This window comes from Brachyhypopomus gauderio, chromosome 14, assembly GCF_052324685.1.
Source record: "Brachyhypopomus gauderio isolate BG-103 chromosome 14, BGAUD_0.2, whole genome shotgun sequence".
NCBI classification, from domain to species: Eukaryota; Metazoa; Chordata; class Actinopteri; order Gymnotiformes; family Hypopomidae; genus Brachyhypopomus; species Brachyhypopomus gauderio.
This window is the reverse complement of record NC_135224.1, coordinates 20,436,206-20,456,022: the sequence shown is the minus strand read 5'-3', so window position 1 is coordinate 20,456,022 and position 19,817 is coordinate 20,436,206. Positions and strand designations below refer to the sequence as shown.

At 46.8% G+C, this 19,817-nt stretch overlaps 1 protein-coding gene across 1 annotated transcript; it reads left to right on the top strand.

Moving 5' to 3' along the window:
* Positions 1 to 1,016: 1,016 nt before the first annotated feature.
* On the top strand, positions 1,017 to 19,357 carry slc25a36a (solute carrier family 25 member 36a). Its single transcript, XM_076972148.1, has 7 exons — positions 1,017 to 1,261; positions 4,351 to 4,515; positions 6,722 to 6,799; positions 9,837 to 9,937; positions 15,234 to 15,300; positions 15,876 to 16,165; positions 16,248 to 19,357. Exons 1-7 carry the CDS (start codon positions 1,221 to 1,223, stop codon positions 16,439 to 16,441), a joined length of 936 nt encoding a protein of 311 aa, XP_076828263.1. The 5' UTR covers positions 1,017 to 1,220; the 3' UTR covers positions 16,442 to 19,357.
* The last annotated feature ends 460 nt before the right edge of the window (positions 19,358 to 19,817 follow it).

The following is a 19,817-nucleotide window of genomic DNA, read 5'->3' as shown; positions in this document are numbered from 1 at the left end:
GCCACAGCGGGCGGAAATTATCATACAGTTAAGCCCGCCCACTAAGAGGGAAGATATGATTGGTCAATTTTACTGTCATTTGAAACTGGTATTGCGCTGAATTATAACTGCCAGGCCCTCTGTAAACGAACAGCGGGCACCAAAGTCCTGATAGGGAGAGACACAGGCTCACAGGCTTCCACTTAACCCCTCACCTTCCAACACAGATTGAATAGACACGGTTGAATATTTTATTTGCTTATATTTTTGTAATTGTTTAGATGTCGATTGTAAAACTGTAAGTAGATAAAATAAAATTGGATAATTATATATATATTGTTTTAAGAATATTTTAGGCCCTCTGAGAGGGCGTAGAGGGCCCTGACGGTTCCCCACTGACACACACACACACACACACACACACACACACACACACACACACACACACACACACACAGTAAAGGTGATGTTGAAAGAATGCGAGACAGAATGTTAACTGCCAGGCATGCATGGTCATTCCTGATGCAGTCCAGTCTACTTTATTGAATGCAAATCAGTAACTCAATAATACCCCCGAATACGTTGTCACGATGTCATTATGTGCAGAGGTAATTATTCTTAAAAGAACTGTTAAGTTAAATTAAAACACAGTGTCCGTTTATTTATTTATTTATTTATTGCGGGGAAGCAATCTTACATTCATTTTTATGATTTACTAAGATTTAATCTGTTTAATCTGATAGTCCAGTCATTGATTTTCATATCTTGACGACTAATATATAGAATATAGTCAATATAAGCATCAGTTATCTGAACCAAAATCTTTATTCGTTTTCGGTTTTGCTATCTGATATAAACATCCACAGTGGACCTTAAACGATACAGACGTGACGTTGTATATTTCCCTCAATTTATCAATTGCACGATCATGTGAAAGCGGCATGATGGGGCGGGGACAAGCCGACGTCATCCGGTGAGTCGACCAATGGGAGCCTCTGTTTGGCGCCTCCCGATTCGACTGTAAATACCGACTTCGCCGTTCGCTTCATTTCGCTCTGCGGCTGCCGGTGGACACGAAGGGGACTCGTCCGAGGGAACGAGCGCGATATAAGCACCAGGGACCGTTCACTAGGCCGGAATTCACGGCTGCGCCTCACCGTTCTTTCCAGACCCGAACTAGGTCATAGAGTGGTAGTTTTTTGCGGCGGGACCTGAGGGGAAGGTGCGGAGAATGCTAAAGGATGAGTCGGAGGGACACCCTGGTTCATCTCTTCGCTGGAGGGTGAGTCGCCCCAACGTGCTACGTCACACGGCTCGAGCGGTTCTGTCAGTCGCCTCGCGCGCATCGTTTTCCCGCTCTCGGCGGTTTTTTTTTTTTACCTCAGCCGTTTTTATTCGTTATTTGTCGACCGCCGATGTCTTTGTGCGGACGGACGTCTTCGTCGAGCGCCGGTGTCCGTGATGGCGAACCTCGGCCTGGCCGCTGCCTCAGCCGCTATCTTACAACCTCTGTCCGTTAGCTGGGCTGCTAGCTGACTATGGCAGCCAGTGTCGTAGCTCAACGTTTCGTCGTGTTTGAGTCTTGTTGTATTTTAACAAAACGTGGGTGACGTGCTTGCTGCTTTTATGTTGCAACGCAGCTAGCTATTCAGTTTATAAAAGAAGAGCTCGGAAAAAACAACGAATCAATAAAACATAAACCCAAAACAAAGCTAGCTGGTGTCGTGCTCTATGCGGCCGTAACCGACCCTATAATAACATTAATACGGTTGTTATTCTGCCGGTTCTGTTATTCTGTTAGTAACAGCTGATTACTAACGCTGCTATTACAGGTAACTGTCAAGTGTTGAGTAGTGTTACACTAGATGGCCATATCCTTTTTATTAATAAAAATCACTCATTAAAATAGAATATCAGCCCAATTTTACTTGTATAACAGTATTTTTATTTATACTAGCACCTGATTTTTGCAGCAAGTCGTTCTGAAATGCATATACAAGTTGGTCATCCTATACCTAAATTGGACGCCTAGCTAGAAGTCAGTGCCTTCAAATTGCTTATGGTGTTGAGGCATTATCATAAGGCATTATTTTACAGGACATTAAATAAAGATGAGGAAAAGTGAAGCTGAAATGAAGAATAAGTAACAAAGATTTGGTCTGCTGTGTATGTGTGTGAGGGAGGTGGTTTGGGTTTGTTGAAATCCTTTAGGGGCTTCTGTGGACTAAAGATTTGACATTGACATGTGAAAGCTGAGTGTTGAGGGAGCTAAACCTGCTGCTTAGGTGGACAGGGACTTTCTGGATAGTGTTTGTGTTAAAAAAAAGAAAGAGCAGGCAGACTTTCAAAGGGCCCGGCCTTGTTACCACACTGCATTCTCACAAATGTCAAGGTCACAGATATAGAGCAGAACCCAGTGGCTTAACACACAACAGTGTGTCCAGGATTTATTTGTTTTTTTTAATGCTTTGTGCCTTCTAACTTTGGAAATACAAGCACTGGACAGTTATGGTGGAGGAGACTCTTCTGCCCTGTTTGCTCCTGAACACATGGTATTAAGCAGGACTCTTGAGTTCTTGCATTAGTACACTGTCACAAAAGTAGATTTGTGTTTAAATTTGCTTTATTTGTGTTTGTTGGTCGTCGGTGGTTAGTGGTGACCTCCTGCCGAAGGGTCCAGAGACATGTCCACTGTTAATTCCTGTCAACTGGTCTGTTCCCAAAAAACATGGAGCAAAATATAGCCAGGAATGGCTTCTCTATTCAGGCTTCAGCATTGGAAAAACTCCCCCTGAGAACAAGCTTACAAAAGCACCCTGTAGCCATCACTACTGAAAGGTCACATTGGCTGCTTAGAGAAGTAGCCTACATACTTAGAAGAAATATTTGTAAGCTTCTGGCTTTTACCACTCATGACCCACATCAGCTTCATTGTCAGTCCAGGTTATGGATGTTCTGGTTTGTGGTTAAGGAAGAGGCGGGTGCAGTGTGAGGGGATTGGTTTTGATTGGTTGGCCCCAGACCTTTTGGTCATTTTCACTAATGAGTTAAAGGCCAGTGAGGAAGTCCTGTTTTCTGCTGGCTGACACCGCCATGCCTGAAGAGATCTTCCTTACGCTCGTTTGCCTGGTGCTTCTGGAACTTTCCCTCTTTCCTCTCCAAACTAGCCTAGATAGACACTTCCCTTTTTCTGCTAAAAAACAAAACTTTGCAGTGGCAGCACTCCAAAAAAAAGTTTGTGGAAGTGGGGGAAGTTGCGTTTTTATTTTTGTTATCGTGTGTGTATGTGTGTGTGTGTGTGTATGTGTGTGTGTGTGTGTGTGCATGCATGCTGGGGGCTGGTTTGTTGCTAAAGACAACTTTGTTTTACTCCTGGGCTCGTGTGTGTGTGATCGTGTTTCCACACACAGCTGCTTGCAAAGGAATTAGTGGGCAAACTTTGGCAGCGGTTACTGTGAGGCCCCGCCCCACACACCAAATGTAGGCCAAAGGTCACAGCCATTGCCCTCGTTTGGCTGAGCCTGTTGGAAGGGAGGGTATAAATAGACCTTCTGGAGGGCATGCGGGCCGTTCACAGTCTGGTGCCTCCACCAGTGGCAGTCCGGCGCTTTTCACACAAAGCCCAAGATGGTGTGTTGGGATCTCCCGTCAGGCTTCACCACCTCCCCTAGCCGGGGCGTAGTAGCCCACCGTGGGTGGGCGGGGTTAAGGTGTCACGCTTGGCGCTCCGTGTGAAGGAGAGTCGGAGGACGAGGTGAGAAGGTGGCCGTGAGAAGGAGACTTTGTCCATATGTGTCCCCTCACGCGTGAGATAACGCATCTGTCGGAGGCCCTCTGGAAGGCCCAAGCGGCCAGCACGTGGGCTACCCTCACCTTTGACCCACCACCACGTGCACACATGTAGGTAGGCTACACAGTCCAAGGAAGAGCTAGTGTTGGCCTACTTATGTCAGGGCTAGATGTTTGCAGAAAGGTTTTCATTCCTCAAACACCTGCCGTACTTTCAGTTACAGCTGTGTTATAAGGGTCGGAAGTCTGATTCTACATGACCCCAAATTGGTTCCCAAATTAATGTTTTCATCTTCCTATTCGTTGATTCAGTTTTCATTTAGTTATTTAGTTTATTTTAAATTATTTTATTTTATTTTACTTTGAAATCTATGTAAACTCTTTGTAAACTGTGTTTAAGAAAGTGCTATATAAATTTATTATTTTATCTCCCCAAGATCCTTAGTAGTTTTTATGAAATGTTAACATATTTTGACATTTCTTTTCCTTTCTTTTCCTTTTTGTCTTTTGTTCTATTGCATCTCTCTCTTCTACCCCCCTCTCTCTGTCTCTCTCTTCCCCCCTCTCTGTCACTCCGTTCAGCTGCGGGGGAACTGTCGGTGCTATTCTGACGTGTCCGCTGGAGGTGGTGAAGACCAGGCTGCAATCTTCCACAATGACGCTCTACATCTCCGAGGTGCAGCTCAGCGCCGTTAACGGAGCTGGCGTGGCCCGCGTGGCCCCTCCGGGCCCTCTGCACTGTCTCAAGTGAGTGGCACCGTCCGACCGTAGCCACACCCGTCTCCCTGACCCTGGACTTTGTGTTTGTGTCGATGTTTAGTGTTCTGTGTGCGTCTGAAGGACACGGTGATATTTCATAAGCCGAAGACACTGCAGTTCTACACCTCAGTGGCATTGTTTTCTAGCCAGCCAATCAAATCGTGCTCTTCCTGCACCCTGCGGTGATGACTGTTCCGTCACGGCCTGCCTCTGTAACTCTAACCTTCAGGATCTGACAAAAAATGTCTTCTTTCCCTGTTAAAATATGGGTGAATACCCACTACCTGCACCCGAAGAGACCTTCCACAAGTATCCAGGGTGATAAAAACAAAAATATTAGGAAAGTAAAGGAGTGTTAGCGACCTTTGACCCCTTGGGTGTGTGTGTGTGTGTGTGCATGTGTATGAATGTATATACATTAATATAAACAAGGCATGACCATGACAATTTGGCAGAGACTAAGTTATGAGAGCACTTCACACAAGCTCATGCAGGTCTCCTCCTCAGGGGTTGTTCATAGTTCAAAGATGCATCGTTTCTCCTAAATACAGAGACGTGCTGGTCTGAACGCTCCAATTTCACCTGCAGATTCATTTCACCACCAGCCCATAGGCGAGCACATAGTTCTACCCAGCATAGAACCCGGTACGGCACTGGGTCTGGGGGTAATGGCCGTCTATAAAGGGCTTCCTACTATTTAACAGCCACACCCTGTGCACCAGCAAGGTGTGAGTGTTTCTGTGGTGGAGCAGTTTGACACTCGGGGAAGGGTCTGTATGGTGGTATTGAACCCTGGGTTCCAAAATCCAAACCTGTTATCTCGAATTCGAGAGGTGCGGGAACACACAGGAAAGTAGGTCAGCAGAATTTTTTACAGACTCAGATGAAGTCTTTGTGTGTGTGTGTGTGTGTGTGTGTGTGTGTGTGTGTGTGTGTGTGTGTGTGTGTGTGTGTGTGTGTGTGTGTGTGTGTGTGTGTGTGTGACCATACCCAGATTGCGGAGGCTTTACAGAGAGAGGCAAAGCGGAGTGTTTGGACAGTGTGTGTGTGTGTGTCTGTGTGTGTGTGTGTGGTTTGACAGAAGGCAGTGTGTCCTCTGTATTCTTCACACCTGTCAGCCACTGTCTGCGGACATTTGGCCAGAACATCGCTCCGTTCTCCACGTTCCCTCTTCACAAAGCTCACCTCCTCTCTGGATCTTCAGAGCACATAAGGTTCCACAAGTTCCAAAGAAACGTTTCTTTATATCCTGTGGTTTTCATGCAGAAGTTTGTCACACCTCGGGTTTACCATGGATACTGTAGTGCAAGCGGGTGAGCAAATTCTCAAAGTCATGGCAACGACGTGTCACCTCAGCTGTTTCCATTAATAAGCCTGGCTACGACCGCGTTTAGCTGGGAACATAACCCACCTTTTGTTCGCTGGCTGCACTCGGCGGATCTGCGTCCGTTCTGTCCAGACGCTGACTTCGTTTCGGCCGTGTCTGACGCAGCACGCCTGATGTGGCTACGCGGTTCGGGCTGGGCGCTCTGTACACATGCAGGGACATATCGTCCACTTCTCCATAGTAGTGAAAATCCCAGACTATGAACATGTTGGCATGTATCGCGATTGTAATCTTCCTCGTGGTGATTTACAAAAGCATTGCTGGACCGTTGATGCGATATGGTCAAAGACTAGCTTGACTGGCAATGTTATCACTGCTTGATTAGAATGTTATGGTACGGATTGTGAATGGTCTGACTCAAGCCAGTAATTGTGATTTGCTAGAGGACTCGTTTGCATATTAGTCTTTTATGATGTCATTATTGCAAAAGCCAATATCACGATATAAATTTACCAAATGATGTATCGTCTAGTCCTGTCCTTAAGCGTCTATAGAGCAGTTACTTGGAAGGTAGTGCTTACTTTCTCCTTACCGTCAGACAGCTTGAGACTGAAAAATGACAACGGTTTTGTTCTTTACCTCTCTGACGTGAAGGAGACGGTACATCGTTGTGTGATGACCACATATCATGTTGACTGGAAGCAACATGAGCGTGAAGCTTTTAAATAATTCAGATGCTGCAATGGCAGCATCTATGCTTGTCAAATGGTCCTCATATGTGTGTGTGTGTGTGTGTGTGTGTGTGTGTGTGTGTGTGTGTGTGTGTGTGTGTGTGTGTGTGTGTGTGTGTGTGTGTGTGTGTTTTAGGTTGATACTAGAGAGAGAAGGTCCTCGTTCACTCTTTCGAGGGCTGGGACCTAACCTGGTGGGAGTGGCCCCTTCCAGGTAAGAGACACGTGCTCCAGCGAATCACGGTCACTTCCCATGCTGTGATGTCATTTCCTTCTGTCTCTACTCTAAAGCAAAATCTAGCTTCTTTTCAGTGCTCCAGCCCTTTCTGGGACGCTCTCTCCTCAACGGGTTGGCGAGAACAGTTAATGTATTGCTCTCATAAATTCATACAGATGCTGGAAACGCCACACCCTCAGAATTGCTTATTACACTGCATATGTGCCAACCGCCAGCACAGATTTTCAGAGCAGCACAAAATAAACGACTGAGCTGTTTTCCAAACAAACTAATAAAACGTCACATAACGATGAATACTGCATTAGCCCCAGTGTGTCAGAATGGCTGGAGTTAAAGAGTGTTAAAAAGCTCAATCGTGAGACTCTGAGAACATTGGTTTTGCCATCCACCCGAGATGCAGACTAGACCACCATCACAAACTGTTCTGTTTTCTGCTGGATGATTTAGGGAGGAAAATAGTCACGTTTTCTCTCAGAGCCATTACATAACTGCACGCTGATCAAATCTCACTTCTGCAGTGAAACACATACAAACTGTACTGTAGAGACAGAGTTGTTGTTAAAAAAAAACTGATTGAGTATTCAAACAGTAAGGTGTGACTGTGAAAGCATCAGCAGTCTGTGCTCTGTTGAGGATGTCTGAAGCTGCTCTGTGTAACGTGAGCAGCCTGTCATGTTTGCCTCATTAGCTTTGGAAAACATCGCCCTCTCCTTCTTCCTCTCTCTTGTTGTTTCTCCCTCTGTATTTCTTTCTCAGGTCCTTCACCTTGTGTATTAATAGTTATTATTGTGATGTCTCAGCTTTTTTCAGAGGTTCCCCGTGCCACATTACACACAGGCTTTCTCTTTCCTGTCACTGACTGGCATATGAGGCCATAATTAAGGTTGGAGCGCTCTATCGGGTCACATTCTGAAAACAGAACTCCCATTTTACCTCACCCATCCCAGTGTGTCCTTGTTTAAGTAAAAACAGGAATAGCCCCGTGGAATCTGATCTCCAAACCAGGCCAGAGCTCTCGGTTTGGAGGCTTGACGGGCTACTAGAATGGTCCATGTTTGTGTTGGGATTCAGTCTCCTTGTGTGGCCTCTGTACATGTGGAGATGTGCCGGCACGTTTATTTGTACACGTGACCTTCCCTGCGGTCCCCAGGGATTCACGGCTGCATCGTCGGCCTTGCGACTGACGTGCCGTTACATAAGGGCTGTTGTCACGAGGCGACCTCCCCCACCCTCGTGCATTCCTGCTTGTTCCACCTTAGTCTGGATGCGGATGCACGGAGACTGTCGTCCCGGAAACTGGGCGGCTTTTTTTTCTTTCCCCCATCCGCTTGCTTAACGTAAACTGCCACCGGCAGTGACTTGCTCGTTTTGGACCGTCAGGGGTAAGGCGGTTGTGATGGCAGGCATCAGATTGGGTTTCGTGCTGCGCTGGAGACATCCGGTGTTAAACCCCTGGCCCCGTGTCATCACCCCACACCAGGGCAGTTACGTAAGCTGTGCTGGGGTGACATGCTGGTTTGCAGTAATCCTGTTGTTTTTCAAGGGGGCGGCTCTAGACTAAATTGCCCAGCACGGCGAATAAATCCTCCTCTGATACAGACGTTGAGACCCTGTGGGACCACACGTTTTCCGCCAGGATCAAACACGACTCCAGCCTCCTGTTTGCTCCCATTACAGTGTGATCTGAAGCCCCGGGCTTCCCTGCCCACATGGGTATATGTGATGCAGCTGAGCAGAGTACCAGGAAACATGCTACACAGTGCTACGGATCAGGCAGAGCCCGATTACCAGGCATCCCGGATAATCTTGCGTGACGACAGTGTAATTTGGTGGCAGCAAATCATTCCTGCTGTGGTGCAGCGTGGGAGAAACGGCGCTCCTGCATGAAGGTGACGGCCCGCTTCATATAGCAACAAGGATACATCACTGTGTGCAGTGTTTCCCGTAGCCACATCAGTTGCACGTCTTGCTAGGGTTCCAAACACAGATATAAGGCAATGTGTTGTAGCAGTTATTCATTCTCTAGGAATTATTCCAGCAGGTGATTTAAACACCTTGTGATTTAAATCCTTGCTTGCTTGTTTGCTCTGCGTCCTCAGGGATTTGTTATGAGCCACTTCGACGTGATCACGTAGTACCTTTGTGGACCGTATGGCCTTCCTCGTCAGGCAACAGCCCCCATCGTCCCCACTAACCCGCATGTCCATACCTTTCCCCCTCTCTGTTTTGTACCCCATGTAAAGGGTCTCCAGAAGCGTGGCCTTCACTTTCCCCATGTGGCCAGCTGGTTGCCAGATTAAATAGTGTTTTAACAGTAGTCACGATGGACATGGAAGCATGCCTGTGCCCGCCTGTGCCCTTCTGGGCCTTGGTCGGCGTTTGGCCACAACGACAGCCCTGGCTTCCCTCCACGTTGGAGGTGGTTTGGCGTGCAAGTCTGAAGCGCTTTTGCGGTGTGGTCGTTGACCTGCGGCCCGAAACCTGAGACCTGCCGCCCGAAACCTGAACCGGCCACATGCGCGTTTCCTGCTTGTGTTGAGAGGTTCTGTGATGTTAATGGGACACTTCCCCCTTGTTTTAGGACACTTTCTTGAGCACTTTTGTCTGGTTTTGTTTAGCGCAATGGAGCAATGTGTTGAGTGTTATGGACAATATGGCACAGCTCTTGGCACAGGTCCTTGTTTCATGCCTATTTATGGAGATGCAGCTTTGAAAGTAGGTCATGCCTATCTTTACTGTGGGCCAGTGGGCACCTTGGTAACTCTCCAAAACCCTTGCCACTCGGTTGAAAGGTAATAGCCCGCTATGGGAATAAACCCTTACGGCTGGCCAGTCCCGCCCAACGCGTCTGCTCTCCGGGATCTCTGCGGCGTGTCCTCTATGTCCTAACGGAATGTAACAGTGTGTCCCTGCAGAAATGTGGCTCGGACGCCATCGGTGGTGGTGGGGGGAGCTCGTTGGGTGTGTGAAATAAGACTTCCTTGCATCTTCACGGTCACTGCTTCTCCCACAGAGCTATCTACTTTGCGGCCTACTCCACGGCCAAAGAGAAGCTCAACAGCGTTCTGGAGCCCGACTCCACGCAGGTGCACATGGTGTCCGCTGGCCTGGCAGGTAAGAACCCTCGACTCTGCCCCCTTCTCTTTTACACGGATGTCTAGAACCATTTTCATCTTAGATGCTAAATGCTTGCACTGATGTTTGTGTGTCACACTTTGAGCTAAAATGGTACTCATCTCCTAATAGACACTACTAAATTTATAACTCGGGACAGGTTTTATAAGCAGTTTGAAAATGGTACTTGTTAAGCTCAGAGCTTTAAATAAGCATTGTAAAGTGGCATCGTCTAGGTGATGGGGTTGTCGAGATTAATTAATCCTTTATGTGGTGTTTCAGGGACCCGGGGGAAGGGTTAGCCTGTCGCACAAGGCTCGTACTTTGGGGGCACTGTTCAGGACGTTTGTTAGCATCTAGTCCGAAAGCACAACCGAGGACTTTCAGGATCGGGAGTCATCGACTTCCTGCTTGCCATCACCAAGCCAAACGCCGGGTGGCCAAATGCCCTTGCGGCGATCAATTTCTTAGAGGTGTTGGTGGAAGAACTATGGACTCTGATCCACAGAAACACAGCGTGATTCCAGCGTTGTCCGTAACAGCATGGCGGAGTGAAGCATGATGCAATACATCCGCTTCTCAGCCCCATGACTTCATTAGTGTTTGTGAAGCAACATTTGAGCACAGTTTATGGAATTATTCCTCTTCTAGGAAAAATAAATAAAATCCCAGTGAAAAGACGACGAGCAGGTCCTCAAAGTTTGGATTGTGCTTTCGCTTCCCTTTTTTTTTTTTTTCTTTTTGTTTGTTTTCTTTTGTTTTCTTCTTCTACCTTTTGAGGGCTGGAGGAGATAAATCATTACATACCAGTGTGCTACTAAACAGTCCGGCTTCACACCCTGTCTGTGGTGGGTGCGGTAGCGGCCGCTAGCGGGGCGCTACGCTAACGTGTAAACGTGTAGGACGCCGTGCGTCGTGGGCGGCGAGCCTCGTGAGCGGCGAGCCTCGCGGGCGACGCAGGCGGCATCGGGACGCCTCAGGTAGTCGCATCTCATCTCACTGGTATGACCATGATTCTCCTAACGATAATTTTAGTTATGATATTAATGTAGCTTCTTTAGCTAACTTGTTAGCTTATTGTTATTTGTTTAAGCACTTCCATGTGATTAGCATAGCTTTAAATCTTGGCCAATAGCCAGCCTCTAACCTTTGGTAATGTAAACAGGGGGTAAGAAAGTAATTCACACTCCTTTTTGGTACTAGCGAGTGCAAATGCTAACCTTGTCATTTTACAGACTGCTCCATTAGCATCTGTGAGGGATAGAATGCTACGTTGCTATGCACTGGAGGCAAGACTCTCAAGGACGACCTTGTCGGGCTGTTCCTTCAGATGCCTTTCAATTGTCTTTTTAAGCTTGCCGCATCAAAGGCCTGACCTGGGATCAGTGCAGTGGCGGCTGGTGCGTATCCAGTGTGCATGTGAGTGCTACGTCACCCTGCGCTCTGCAGCAAAGCAGCTGCACCTACCAGACACAGCATCAGAGCTCAGGGCCAAGAGTCTTCGCACATGCGCAGTTTTGATAGACCGTACGCACCGCACCGTGACAAAAAATGGCTTTGATGCATCCAAAACATTCGTCCCGTAGGATTTATCTGTGGACGAATCCCAAATGTATCTCTTGCACCTATGAACACGCTTCAAAAGGACCGTCAGAATTATGACCTCCCAAAACACGAACTGCACTGACGTAGAGAAAAGCACAAAGGCCTTCCTGCTTTAACAATCGGAGCCTGCTGCATAACTGAAAACCAGCCGAGCCAAACCAATCCAGTACCGAGTGTGTTGGGTGGCAGTCACACTAGAGTTCAACTGGAGTTCTGGACTGGTAGAAGACAGACGACTCCTAGTGCTGGCCATCTTGTTCATGCCGCGTGTTAAAGCACACAGCAGGTGCTCCTGCGTATTAGCACTGTGTCATTTTGAGAAAGTAGGTCATGTAGTGTTGGATTGTCTAGTGTTTGCTCTCGTTTCAGTGTGTGGGGTTCTGCTTCTGGGGTGTGCCAACAGTTCGGTCCTCTCTTATATCGTTGAAAAGCTTCCAGTTGGCCTTCAATTGGAATAAACGGATTAATGAATGATTGAACAAACAACAAATCGATAATAATAATCTTTATTTGTGTAGCACTTTTCATACATACATGTAACTCAAAGTGCTTTACAGAATAAATAAACATTACAAGGAAGCAAAGATAAAAAACATTAAAGAAACATTAAGAAATTAAAGCTTAAAAGGAAATAAGCATAATAAAATAGGGTAATGAAATGACAAATTATTAAAATAATAGACAAAGTTATGTAATAAAGTAAATAAGATGGAAAACTATTAAAATAATTAGAACATAGAATGTAATTAAGTAAAATAGTTTGATAAAGTTGTAAAATAATTAACCGTTAGAGTTTCTTAACTAAATCTGAACAGGTTTCAGATCTATTCAGATCTGAACAGGAAGGATTTGAGACTCTCAGGACCCTTGCAGCAGCGTTCTGAACTCGCAGTAGGGGGGAAATAGAGCTCTTTCGGATAGCAGATAAAACATCCAAGATCTTAACACATTGTTTGGCCTTCAGATTAATTTGATTTAAATAAATCTGAACATTATTCCTTTGTGAATCACTGCCAAGAACAAGGACCTCAGTCTTCTCTATATTTAATTGCAGAAAATTGTCAGACATCCATGTCTGTATATCATCTATGCACTCAAACAGTGAGTTAATTGATTTTAGGGCTTTAGGTTCTAGCGAAATGTAAAGTTGAGTGTCATCTGCATATTGATGATCCTACAAATACCATGTTTGTTAATGATACATGGTAACAGAAGCATATATATATATATATATATATATATATATATATATATATATATATATATATATATATATATATATATATATATATGTTAAAAAGCAAAGGGCCAAGAATTGATCCCTGGGGGACACATTTTGCATAGCTGCTGTGTTGCTTTTACTCTTAACAGAAAGAAGGAAAAAATTGTGGAATAGACTTTTTTAATGGAGTCAGAGAGAGGCTTTGAGTGACAGCTGTATTCCTCTGTGCAGCGAGTGTATCCCGCCCACAAATGACCTAAGCCCCGCCTACACATCTTCCCTTACAGTGCTTTCATATTAAATAACACTTGTGTGGTGCACTTTCTGCTAGTGGGAGTGTTTGGACAAGCTTGACAAGGTTAGCGTTTGCACTTTATAACCTGCATAGATTTATGCTCGTTTTAGTATTGTTTATGTAGACTTTGTGCCCAGTCTAATTATGAGTAGTGTTTTATGACCCACTTATGGTTAACCTATTGTAATAACAAAGATTATGACTATTTTGTTTATATTTTTGCTGGTCTATAGAACCAGCAAGTCTTTTCTGAACGGTATTAGCTGTTTGCATTCCAGAGCCCATTTAAAGCACTGGTTTAATGATGTCCTTTATAACTCAAGGGACAAAATGTGTTTCCCACCCCTCCCCTTTGTCTTCCCTGATCTCTCTCATTCTCACATTTCTCGTTACTCTCATGTTTCTGTCTCTCAACACCCCCCCCCCCCCCCCCCCATCCTCCTCCCTCTGTCTGTCCTTTATTAGTTGGAAAATAGAAAGAAAACATTACAAGAGTTACTGTGTAGTTGGAGGCGGGGAGATGGGATAGAGGGTGCGGTCTGTTATGTGGGGAGGGACTTGTGGGGTGGGTGTGGGTGTTTAGCTCCACCCCGTCATGTGTCTGCCACGGCACAGAGGCGAGCGTGGAGTGCTGCTCCTGCTGCTTGAGACTGTGGTACAGAACAGCCTGTGTCTATTTTAGGCCGGTACTCTAGCTTGCACCCTGCGAGAGGGTCTGTGAGCCAGCCCGCTCCGCCCCCCCATATCTGCAGGCTTTCGTCCTGTAGCTGTGAGGAGGAGCTTTGCCCCTCCCCTGTGAGTACTCGCCAGAGACACTCTCTCTCGCTCTCTCTCTCTCCTCTCTCTCTCTCTCTCTCTCTCTCTCTCTCTCTCTCTCTCTCTCTCTCTCTCTCTCTCTCTCTCTCTCCTCTCTCCCTCTCTCTCTCATCCTCCACCCGGTTGATCTCGTACCCTCTCTAGTCCTCCTGTAGGCCTGTAGCCCTTTGGTTTGCTAGATCTAACCAGAGTTTTAGCGTTCGGTCTAGGCCCATCATGTTAGCCCTGAATGAGGATGCTTTTGAGTATCTGAACGTTCATCGTGGTCGACTCCTTGCCCGCCTTCCTTCAGTTGGGGGCATTTAGAGTAAGTCTTTACCAACTTGAGCCCAAACACAGCTCAGACGTGGTGTTGGAATCCTCCACCATTAATATTAACCCACTGACAGTTTACAGCAAAATCACAAATATTTTTACACTAGATTTATATGTTAGATTTAATTCTATATAGCATTGCTTAGTAATAATAATTTGTACCTATGGTTATATTGTTTTGTTGTTTTTCTGGTGAAATTCCACGTAAGTGCACTTTGCAGACACACGGCATAGACGTACGTCTGTGCAGCAGTGCCATGCTAGTATCTCACGCCGAGCATTTGATGTCGTCGCTGAGGTCACGTGGCGTGATTTAAATGGGCCACGTTGTAAAATCAGCCCTCAGTGCAGTCGTCTTTCCACCTTAACACTGTCACGACTGCGATCCGCTATTATATTCTTACACTTTTAACCGCGTTGTATGGCTAGATAACGGCCCCTCCGCATAACAGAGGATCTAACATGCCTCGACTTCCCTCCCGATTGGCTCACGTCATGCCACCTTAACATTCTCTATAAACAAAAAGTTTTAAGTAGTAACCCAGAGCGCTCACGGGACAGGTGCCATACCGTAGAAGTGTTTGTACTTTGCTGTTTGCTTTAACTTAGCGGCCTTTCTGCTGTGGCCAGCTGCTCTGAGGTGTGTTTGTGGCTTTTCAGTGGAGGCAAGTTTTCTTATCGGGGGGAAAAATGTGCTCTCTCCAAACTGGAACGAGCGAAGGCGCGGCGAGGGACGGTCACCCCGACGTAACCTGCCCGCTGCCGTGGACGAGCCCCTGGCTGCTCGGGGCCGCGTTTGAACGCAGTAGACGTAACTCCCATCTCGTCCTCCCAAACGAGCAGGCCACAAACACATCTCGCAGACGTCCGCAGCCCTTCCCCTGGGGTGGGGAGGTCCCTTAGGAGAGGGTTTGTGATTGTGTGTGTGTGTGTGTGCGTGTGTGTGTGTGTTTGGAGACGTGTAGGCCGGCTCAGTGCTGAGGCTGAGTGTCTGGCTTGACGCTGTCACTTCCTGTTTTGACCCTCTCGCCACTTCTTCCCAGGGTTCACGGCGATCACGGCGACCAATCCCATCTGGCTCATAAAGACACGTCTGCAGCTGGATGCCAGGTGAGGATCTGCTAGACTCCTGACGATATGTCGGTCGGTAAGGTCGGCGTACCCGTGTCCTGTCTGCGTTACGCACTGTTGAGCAGTTACCATCATGCCAAAGCACCTTACCGTAGCTCACAGGTTCTGGTGATTCTGACCAGGAAACGTGTTTATATTTAGAAAACACGTTTATATGACTTCACGTGGTCAGTGTAGTCGCTCATGTCAGGCTGAGATCAGTAGCGCTATGATCACTCTTTGAATGACAGCACTGTATTTAGGCGTGATGTCCACAATACCAGCAACGCCAAGCAGTTCACCTTTTACCCAGAGAGCATCACGTTACAGTGGCTCCACACTTAACGCCCAGACTGAGTCTCCACTGCTGATGGGCGGAGTTTCACTTGACTCAAGCCCAATGAAGAGGCGCTGACAAATATTTTGACAGTTGGAAAGACTCCTTAAAATCTAATTTTAATTCCGATTTGAACCAGTTAAAAATGTAAGGGTAGTGATTTGGCTTAAGGATGCCCTTGTAAGGCTGGTCGGAAAACAAGCCCAGATCACGGGACACGTCCCATCCGGTCTTGCAGGAACCGTGGGGAGAAGCGCATGAGTGCGCTGGAGTGCGTCCGGCGGGTGTACCGGACGGACGGCGCCCGCGGGTTCTACAGGGGCATGTCCGCCTCGTACGCCGGCATCTCCGAGACGGTCATCCACTTCGTCATCTACGAGAGCATCAAGCGCCGTCTGCTGGAGTCCAGGTCCAGCGGCAACGTGGACGAGGAGGACGACGCGTCCAGGGACGTGTCCGACTTCGCCGGCATGATGCTGGCCGCCGCCACGTCCAAAACCTGCGCCACCACCATCGCGTATCCCCACGGTAGGCCCTCGCTCCACCCGCCACTCCCGGCACGGTGTGGTCCACCCTCCCGCTCACGTCTCTCGCCCCCGTTCTCTCGCAGAGGTGATCCGGACCCGGCTACGGGAAGAGGGCAGCAGGTATCGCTCCTTCTTCCAGACGCTGGGGACGGTGTTCCGGGAGGAGGGCTCGGGAGCGCTGTACCGCGGCCTGTCCACACACCTGGTGCGGCAGATACCCAACACCGCCATCATGATGTGCACCTACGAGCTGGTGGTCTACCTGCTCGACGGCTAACCGCCGTGCCCGGAGAGTGGGGGGGGGGGGGGGGGGGGGGGGTGCAGGGGACGGAGAGAAAGAGACAGACGGAGAGGGAGACCGTCCCGTTCCGAGACCAAAGGAAGCGGAGTGAAGAAGGAAAGAAGCACTATTTGCCCCTGGCCTCTAGATGGCGCCAGTGGCACAGAGAGATAGACGGAACTGAAACGAATTGGTGAGAGGGTGCTGGTTTAATCCCGTCAGATCGTTCCATTGTTTTATGGAGAGCAATCATCAGGGGGAGAGAAGGAAAGTGAAAAGTTAGTCAGTCTATCCTCATCTGAATGGTACATGTGAAGCAGTCCTCCGTTGTAGGACTGCCGGGGGGGGATGTTTGAAACAACGTGAAGACGTGAGATGACTCGGCTAAATTCATTCACAACGCTAGGTTCTTTGGGTTTAGCAATTCGGTTTAATGTTTCTTACCCGTCTTTTCTTCATGGAGCTCATTACCTGAGTTAATGGCAGTGCTTGAAGTAATGGGTCGCTAACAGTGTAGGGTTCCAGGTGTCGGTTCCTCTCTAATGTCTGGTTGTAGCAGCCTCGTGCTGTTGAACCGAGTGGAAACGCGTCTCAGCACTTTGCATTAGCCTGTTATTTCAAACATTCCCCTCTAGAGGTCAGGCTTCCACACTGATTGATGAAGGATGGATCTCAACGCACAAGGGCCTGTTGGCTGGAGTTTCATTCATGGTCACATGATCTGATCTGTGGTCCTTCACATACTTCAAACTGAAGTGTTTTTCTTTGTTGCTTGTTTGTTTCTTTGTTTGCCATCCAGCGTGTTTTGATTTTTAAACCTGTTTTTCTTTTTTTTCCGAATGTTTGTAAGGATGTTGCTATGCTAATAGCCTTCTGGTGTAGCCCATGTCACAGTAGAAGGCAGGGGAAGACCGTGGAGGTGGGCGGCGGCCTTCGGACAGACACGCCCCCACGTGAGTCAGAGAGTGCTGGGGTTGTAGGCAGGAACAGAACTGCAGTGCAAGGGAACGTGATGGGTTGTTGCTATGACACCATACATGCATAGGAAGCAGGGGGAGGAGCCAATCGCGGTCCCACTTGCTAACTCCTCCCCGTGGGTGCACAGGCGTGGGCGGGATGTCTTCCTGCCCCGCCCACCAGCAATCACTTCAGATGGCATTTATGCACTTTGTGACCTTCTTGGGTTCACGCAAAACTAGTTTTGTTTTGTTTTGGACAATTTTGAACTTGTACTATAAAACATAGTATTTACTGTATATGCAAGACAGTGTTTTGCTTAGCAGTTCCATTTGAGGCTGTTATACAGATCAGTGTACTACACTTCTAGTGAAGGACATGCCTGTTTGTGTGTGTGTATATTTATATATATACACACATTTATATGTATATATGTATATATATATATATGTGTGTGTGTGTGTGTATGTATATTTGTATGTGTGTGTGCGTGAGATATATATATAATATATCTCACATGCACACACATCTCACAGATGTTCAATGTTCTTACATTGGGTCTTATAAATTTCACAGTGTATTGCAGTTACAGAAACAGAAATGACATTACTGCTTTTGTTTGATACTGGACTGTTGGGTCTAGTCTGTGAGACTAGTTCTTTTTTCTTCTTCTTCACCATCCCACATACTGGCGTCTTGAAATCAAGTGTTTTGTGTTTCCTTGTTTTTGATCTGTGAAATCTCCTCATTTTTATCTTGGCCTATTTGTTTACATGTCCTTGTATTGTCCTTGTATTGTCCTTGTATTGTGAAGGAGGTCGCTGTTCAGCGTTTGTGGCACTAGAGGGTGCCAGAGAGAATCATTTGAACCGAAGCTGGAGATTGTGCCACTTTGGGGAACCTCTCCTCAGACGTTGGTAGGACCTCTTGGCCTTCAGTTCCTGATCATACCTCTCCAACCTGCTGAAGAGCATGCCCATCTTCATCCTGTCTCCACAATCTCTATCTGAGTGGTCATAGATGATTAGTTCACACTATTCTGATTTTTAAATGGTGTCACCAAACCAGTATTTTTATCATCTGTGTGTGTATGTTCTCAAATCATGGTCTAACACTGCCCAGACAGGCAGACGGCCAGGCTGTCATCTCTAGATGTCCTCCATTGCTGCTAACCAGGTTGTTGGTTTACCATCGTGATCTCTTGTCAGGGTCCTCACGAATGAGACTAGAAGACCGGCGCTTCATGATGAGAGACGCATGTTGACTTTGCTTCACCCTCACTGACCCCTGCAACAGGTGTTTTTAACCACATAAGAACTTAGGTACATTCTTCAGATTCAGTTACTGTTAGTGGTATAATTAATGGTTAATATATATACTAAAAAAATTACTTATGATCATCGATTGAATATGAATACCGATTAAGAAATGTTTGTGCTGTATACAGAGAAATAACAATGCGTGTTTTTTAAGTAATGAAATAATTCCTTCTGAATGTCCATGATGGTCAAAATGACCATTTGACTAATGCACTTGGGTGACATGAGGGTGTAACAAACGAGAGGCATTACTAAAGAGCCTTTTACCCCAGTCCGAACCTACTAGAGCCTCTGGGCTGCCCCGGGGCAGGTGTGGAGTGGAGAGCAGGGTTTCACCCCAGACTGGAGTGCACATCAGTAATTCCCAGGTTCTCCGTGACCCGTATCGTGCATCTTGTTGGATGTACGCCTCGTGATTTTGCCGTTCTTTGAAAAAAGTTACTGCTCATCTCGCATCTCGACGCAGTTGATCAACACTAATGATGAATCCGTCACGTCAACACCCGTGTTGTCTGTCTTTATTTTATTATTTTTTTTTTATGTGTTTTATGGTAAAGATGTGGCCTGTTCTCTGCTGGCTGTATTGTACCATACCTCTTTTTTGTACAAAATGAGTAAATAAAAACAAACAAAAACACTCCTGTGATGTCAGCCTTCAATCATCTTTCCTCGTTAACGTATGGATCAGTGTATTGTTTGTGCCTTTAACCTTAAAGCTAGCACCACTGTCGGTGGAAGTTTCTGGAAGGCTTGTTGAATGAGGGCCCATCCTGGTGGATTCAAGACCTCGGACTGGCCCAGGGAAACTTGCCTATTATCCAGTGACACTGCGTTTTAGACACTGAAGATTTTCTGCTTCTGATTGGTCAAATAGTGAAGTCAAACATGGAGAAAACAGCTCTAGTTCACTGCTCTTCTCCCAGAAGCCCTTGCTGCACGGGCCCCAACCTTCGCTGATAGTGCATATTCTTCCTTGTGCTGTTATCTAGCACTGATTCTGATGGATGATCGCGCTCTTTGTAGTTCTCCAAATCCACCATCAGGGGGCAGTAGAGATAATGTTATACGAGCGAGTGGAAATTGCAGCCTGCCCGTCT

Bases quoted from the DNA above. Each gene is read 5' to 3' on its own strand.
- slc25a36a (XM_076972148.1), top strand. From the start codon at position 1,221: ATGAGTCGGAGGGACACCCTGGTTCATCTCTTCGCTGGAGG. The intron at 4,516-6,721 runs GTGAGTGGCACC...TGTGTGTTTTAG, and splicing joins GGCCCTCTGCACTGTCTCAA to GTTGATACTAGAGAGAGAAG. The intron at 16,166-16,247 runs GTAGGCCCTCGC...GTTCTCTCGCAG, and splicing joins CACCATCGCGTATCCCCACG to AGGTGATCCGGACCCGGCTA.